Source organism: Pyxicephalus adspersus, chromosome 2, assembly GCF_032062135.1.
Source record: "Pyxicephalus adspersus chromosome 2, UCB_Pads_2.0, whole genome shotgun sequence".
NCBI lineage: Eukaryota > Metazoa > Chordata > Amphibia > Anura > Pyxicephalidae > Pyxicephalus > Pyxicephalus adspersus.
This window is the reverse complement of record NC_092859.1, coordinates 8,714,455-8,721,536: the sequence shown is the minus strand read 5'-3', so window position 1 is coordinate 8,721,536 and position 7,082 is coordinate 8,714,455. Positions and strand designations below refer to the sequence as shown.

At 36.2% G+C, this 7,082-nt stretch overlaps 1 protein-coding gene across 1 annotated transcript in view; it reads left to right on the top strand.

Annotated features, from left to right (window-relative positions):
• Positions 1–4,715, top strand: part of LOC140322309 (uncharacterized) — a gene marked incomplete in the record, with an annotated part of 7,747 nt that extends 3,032 nt beyond the window's left edge. Inside the window, 3 exon segments of the mRNA XM_072398888.1 lie at positions 1,771–1,886; positions 2,754–2,815; positions 4,559–4,715. Of these exon segments, the coding sequence (XP_072254989.1) occupies positions 1,771–1,886; positions 2,754–2,815; positions 4,559–4,715 (335 nt within the window).
• Positions 4,716–7,082: the final 2,367 nt, after the last annotated feature.

The following is a 7,082-nucleotide window of genomic DNA, read 5'->3' as shown; positions in this document are numbered from 1 at the left end:
CAGCTAAACTTTATATTTAGATCAGTAGGGTGGGATGTAATATCAGTTTTTATTGGTGTTTTGGTCTCTCCACTTCCTGTGTTAAGTGGTCAGCATCATAGGAACAGATATAAATTTCACACATATATGTGTTCATACATATCAGACAAACTTTTTGCCTTGCAGACCACAGGCATTGCATCATCAGTTGCAGTGAATATCAGTACAGACCTTTCTTTCTAGTTGTTTTGATATTCATGATCTCAAGAAGGAAGGGTTGGTAAATTAGGGGTGTGAAGAAATTTTCTCAAAAATTAGGCTAATATTCGACATTTCATGAATTTACATTGACACATTTTAAGTTATTTGCAGTGCCCTTAAATTTAGTATTGTCTCCAAAATTAATTGTGGTCAGTAAAATCTGTGGGATCCGGCCCCAAGTGAAATTATTAAAAAAAAGTAAAGTGTAATATAGTAAAGTAAAGCATTTTAAACCTCTGCCAAAACCTCCAAATTGCTAGGGATCGGTCAAGGTGATCTGTAGGAACATAACGAATCATAAATGACATATAGGTCAGATAATGTTATAACCTAATAATTTTGTCAGTAAATCTGTGTCATTTGCTTGAACAGTATTGCCACCCAGATCTATTGGCAGAATCCATATGTAATGAAATAATGAGACATGTTAGTAGAGGGACTCTCTAATGAGCAATTAAGATGGAATTTACCATACTTGTCTCCCAAAGAGTCTTCCTCTAGCTATGAAATGCACAATTTTCCTTGCCACGCTAATGCTACCATTTTCTACAGGCCATTTTTCAGGTTTGATGTCTTTAGACATCTTGGTTGGGAGATCCTGTGTTAAGGTGTCATGGAAAACACGTGGGTGGTAGACCCTCCGTGTCACAAGCCAGTTGGCAGGGACGTGTATGGGGCATAGAGTCTAAGACACCACCCTCCAACTTCACTAGTGCACTCCCTAAGGGGGGATGGACTTTAGTAGGCAGTGCTCAGGCTGCGGTCCCCATACACACAGGGGCTGGCGGGTACTGACTGGGTAGGACCAATGCATAGTACAAGAGTGGATAGCAGAAGTGCCAAGGTCAGCGCAGACAACATTGAAGAATGGTAAGGATATAGCCAGTGTCAGGATCAGAATCATGAAGTGCAAATTGGGACCTAGAAACAAAGCCTAGAAGAACTCCTTGTCCAGTCAACATCCTGTTGCCAGTACTTATATGGGGGAAATCATGTGACACCCTTACCACCAGAGGGAGTGCTGGAGCTGAGGTAGCTCAGGTGGTGTTTACATTTTGCTAGTGGATGGAGCACTTCTGCAGAATTTCCTGGTCCTGGTAAATGGGCAGCTCTCAGGGAGTCATATGGTTCAAACCAGAAATCAAACAGTGAATGAGATTCCTGGGCTGAATTGCAAGGTGGGTGACATAAAAGAGGACACAAGTCCTCTGGTCCTGTGGGGATCTGTGACACCCTGGATATGGAAAGTCCCATGCATGTACATAGGAGTTCATTTGTCCAGCACCCAGGGTATGTCAAGATTGTAGACTGAGCTGTGCATGTAATCAGAACAAAACTGTCATCAGGCAAGCCAAAAATGTTAATGGCAGAGAAGATGCATGGAGTACAGTTTAAAATACAAGGCTACCTTAATAGCAATATTTAAAAAATACGAAATTCCAGAATAGCCTTTAAAAATAACTTGTTGATTTTACTTGCTCTCTTGCTCGTTTTTATTACCGTTTCACATCTCTTTTTTTCTCACTATAGCCACCGTCACTGTGAAAGTAAATATCACTGTTAAAATCAATGAAACGTTTTCACAAGATCTCAGTATTAAAGGATCCCCAACATACAACAATTTTATAAAAAGGTTTAAGGGTCAGGTATGTAAAAAGTGGTTTGATTCATCACAATTTTTTTTTTTTTATGTATTGGTCTAATTGAGGGTGTGGGTAGTGGTGGAGTCATGTTTGAAAAAGCGAAATACACTATGTATGGTGTCTATGTATTACAAGGCCAAATACAGATAAATGTCAGCGATGATAATCTACTTTAATATCGGTGGTCTTACATTGAAATATGCAGAACAATTGCTAAAAATAATCAACAGCAAAAAATGCCTTAACAATAAAAGATTTTGATTTGAAGTTATATTTTCCACAAAATTCAACACGTGAGTAATATTTAAAAAGCAATAAAAATTGACCTTGTTGTCAGGACCTCAGCTTCCCCTTAAACCAGAAATAAACCAAACTGGTAACAAATTGCAGGAAGGCAGGTTGTTTGATGCAGAAGGACAGGAAGTGTGCCTTCTGCAATAAAATAAATTTACCTGCCTGACTGCAATTTTTTTTATTACATATACCTACTGCTCTGTCGTGGGCACTGCCATCTTCACCTGGTTCTCCTCTGGTTGCTGGATCTTGGGCCATCTTGACTGACCATTCTGGAAGGTGTTGTTTTGTATCCCGTGGTAGCTCAAATGTTCACATTTAAAATAAAAATGCTATCACAAAGAATAGATGATAAATGATATGATGATATAAATGATAGACCCTTTTTTTTGGTGTACAGGTTTTCCAAAAATGATTCAATATGAATGGGGTGGGGGTGAAGTATGATTTGAACTTGCTGATATTATTTTGAATATCATTATTGCTGTAAATTGTGCTAAAACAATGTTTATGAGACTTCATATTTTCACAATATCAGAATTCAATTTTTTGCCTTTATCATTTTCTCTTTTACAGATGGAAAAGTTCTATTCAAATCAACTTCAAAAGGAGGTTGACATCAATATCATATTAGTGTAGTAAGTATCGGGCATATGTAGAATATAATAAACCACGGTGAGGTTGAAGGACTTTTGTCTTTCATTGTGTTTATGATCCAACATTATTCGACTGACTGTACAAGCCTCATCGTTATCATTGCATCCTTTGTGCTATTTTGTGCTCAAGAAATGTGAAAGACAAGAAGCAAAGTGAATAATGCTAAAACACTTGTACAACATACTGCTGGCAGAAGAAATAAGGGTTAGAAAGAACTTGGAAAAAGGAGGTATCCTACAAGAATCAAATGAATAATCCCCAAATAGGGCAGTAAAGTTGAGCAAGCATTGATAAAACATTGTCCTGGCATCAGGATCACTAAGAGAATTGCTGCTATCTTATATGGAATCACTACTTCACTATTGAGGCTAGTGACATTGTTTCCTTGTCTCTATTGATTGTGATTCCGCAGCATCCGTAGCAAACAAGGATTTGAACAAGCTTGATGGAATGTTCTACCACTTGACAAAAAATGAGTGGCCTGATGGACTTTGTGGCTCAGTAGCTTAAACACTAACTTTACAGCGTTGCAGTCTCCAATTGGATTCATGGCTAGGTATCCCTCTGTATGGGATTTGTATGTTCTCCCTGTGTTTGGGTGGGCTTTCTCTGGACACTTTACTTTGTTTCCTCCCAAAAAAAACATTATGATAGGTAAATGTGTGCGGTACAAAAGAATTCTGGGTGGCAGACAGAATGGCTTGTATATGGCCATGTATCCTCTTAGAGCAGTACACTACACCTGTGAATGACAGGTATAGTTTACGTCAATGGCTGCAGGCTGGATTAACTGAGCTGTACGCTCAGTCAATCTAGCTGCCGGACTAGTAAAGCTGTCATCTGCTGAACATAATTAGCTGAACAATGACAGGAACTCAGTTGGATGGAGCTTCTGTCATTGTGTGGGTCACTCTCCTATCATTTTGGTTAGTCAGCCAAGCAAGGGGACTGCTGTCATTGTCCGGCAACATATTACTATACCTGCCAATTATATTAATGATTGAATGCTGCTAGATGAAATTGCTTGAAAATGACTACTTTTATAGCCAATAATAAACATTTTTGTATCTTTCAAGCAGCTGTCAAAGCTTATCTTTTTATAAGTTTTCCCAAGCTGTGGAACTTGATATTTGTTCAACAAGAACGTGCAATAGAGAACTTTGCCAGTTATATATTAATTCAAAGGTCACCTACTGTATCCTATTAATGCAGTTAGTGTACACTTGTCTTGATGTCTGCCTTTTATAATGCCCTGTGCTGACTAAAAGATAGAGAAGCAGCATCAGAGCCAATTTGGTGGTGGTGGCGGCTCATACCTGTGCTCTTCCTCCTTTGGGCAGGCTGGGGTGTTTTCTTGACCAACCCGCCCTTTGGGATTTGGCTGTGCCTTCTGGTAGAGCTACTTTATTATAAGACAAGCTGAACAGAGGTAAAGATGTTTTGAAAAGCAAATCAATTCTCATATATGTCTTCCATCTGTATGTTTAGCTACATGTTTGGAAGTAAATGAAGTGAACTTTCTGACTTTGTTATGTTGACTATGCTTCCCATCCAACTTTACCCTGTTTTTTTTTTTGTAAACATTTTAAACATTTTGAGAGAACAGAATAAAACAAATTACAGCCAAATCTAATCATTTAGCCTGTTTTTGATTTCACTTGCTTCTTGGTGTTCACTGTATTTTATTTAATATTTGTTGTTAAAGCATCATTTTATTCTTGCAGTGAAGGAAGTATTGTTGTGGAACACGAGGTTCTTATCCCATGTGATTTCAAAACTGTCACACAAGATCAAGAAAGCTACAATAACAGGCTGAATGCTGTTCGGAATCAAACAGAATGCACCAACAATACTTCAACAGGTGATAGTAAATGTGCATAACATATATTTATTTAAAACAAAATCTTGTGGCCTTTAATAATCGTGGAGTAGTAGGGTAATGTATAAAATCATGCAGATACCGGTCAGGATATCAAGGAAATGCGCACAACAAACATTAAAATGGGGAAAAATGTCATCTTAGTGATTTTGATCATTGTTTGAGAGAGACAATAGAAGTGAAGGTGGGATTTAATATTGATTAATGTGTTCTGCACTTTGGTTATTTTGATGCACCAGCAAAACCTTTTTGCCATGACAGCTTTATATATTAGGCAAAAGTCTGCTGACCTATACACCTGTTTTTTGTTTTGTTTTTTATGAAGTATGATTTGTTTTTTAAACGGATACATAGATTTTTTTTTAACGTACCCAACCATCTTTGCATGTCTTTGTAGTAATCACTAAAGATGTAGTAAATTAAAAATGATTTTGTTTAATACATTTAAAAACAAGAGAATGAATATGTATAGGAGGAAACAGAGAGGGTGGATAGTAACTACCATAATAACTACCATAAGAGAATGGAGAAGGAAGAAAACATTTCATATAACTGCTTATTAAACACTTTCGTTAGCATAATAATAATAAAAAAACATTTTCCTGCCAATTTATTGTTGTTGTAAAATCTGGTAATCAGATCTTGAGTAGTTTACTCCATTAATAAGCAAGAGATAAAGTATCTGTTAAATTATTATATCTATGAGTTGTAAGTTGTATGAGTTATAAAACTGTTTAAAGTTTACAATTTTAATAAGATAAAAGTAACTTTGTGTTGGAAGTAGTAATTACTTTCATGTAGGATCATAAAAGTGAATTACTTTTATTTTGTAGGGTCCACAAGTTCTAACAACAATGGCTTTCAACCATCACTGGCAAAAGTGGACACAAATGTTAAGGTAAGTGTGTGTGTGTGTGTGTGTGTGTGTGTGGGGGATCCCACTCTGATAGGAGTCATTGTGGGATAACCTGTAAAAAAATAAATAAATAAAAGTTAGTTACACAAATCTAGTTTGTAACACGAATTTGCGCTGTCAAATCCCTGTGTTTTTCGAGTCGGGTCTACTCGAATTCGAATAGCCATATTTGGGTGGAATATAAAGACAACCTGAATTTGAACACCAATGCTAATCATCACATACAATGGAATGCAGAACTAACACCCATTTCTGGTCCTGCAATGTGTAAGCAAACATTGAAGGTCCATCCGTATTCTAGAGCTCTGAGCAATCGGAGAAGTATTCCTCTCCATTATATCCTCTCTAGACTATGAGCTCTATATGCTGAATATACAGCGCACACTCATCTTTCCTTTGTTTAGGCTGAGCTTAACTTTAGTATTGAGACACTGTGCTCTCATTCATCTCTCACAAGATGTGCTCCTTCTGAAAACAAAAATAATGATTAAAAAAAAGAAGCACATTTTGTGAAACGCATTGAGAGATAAATGAGACACCAATGTGCGTTATGTATGTTCAATAATTTTGATACATGCAGTATTTTTTAACATTTTACAATTATAATTTTATGAATATGTTTGCAAACACCTATTGATAAAAGGTGCCTTTAAAGTTCATAATAAAGTTCATTTATACATTTGTGTATTTATGATGATAGTGGATGTGGCTCCATACCTTTACTAATTTTATTTGTTACTTTATAAAATTCTAATTTGAATCATTTAATTTATCCACAGATATTTGGTTCTAGACCTAAAGTGATCAGTTATGAAAATTTGCAGTAAGTTGCCTATTATTTAACCCCACCTCGCACTTCAGAGACCAAACTTGAAAATGACCAATGGCAAACCTATTGGTGAAAACACACACCAACTATTTTTAAAAGCACATCAAGGAGACTTTCACTCAAACCTTTCTAGCAAGCATTGTATTAAACTTTACAATTTCAAAATCAGAATTTACCTGGTCACATGACACCATTATACACGGATGATAGAGGAATAGTCCACCCAATTGTCAATCCATCGTAACATAAAAACTGTTATTTAATATTTTTCATACTATTAACAACATAATGGTGAATCATCATAATGGGATAAACAGATTTTAGGTTTTTATTTAAGACTCACTGTCATTGCAGTTATTTTATGTTTATATTAAATAAATCCTAAAATATTTACTGTGTTAGTAAAATTGCTTCAATGTTACCTTTGAATTGGGTATCAAAAAGCTGAAGGGTATACATATGGCTCCGGGTTCACAATATTGCATTGTTTGTATTATACTTTTTTGGTTCATTTTAGACTAGAGGTGAACCCAATAATTCTGTTACAGGCTAAACGATGGTCCCAACAGTTCCTATAATTATGAATAGGAATGATTTGGAACCATTCTGTGCATGCAGCAGCTG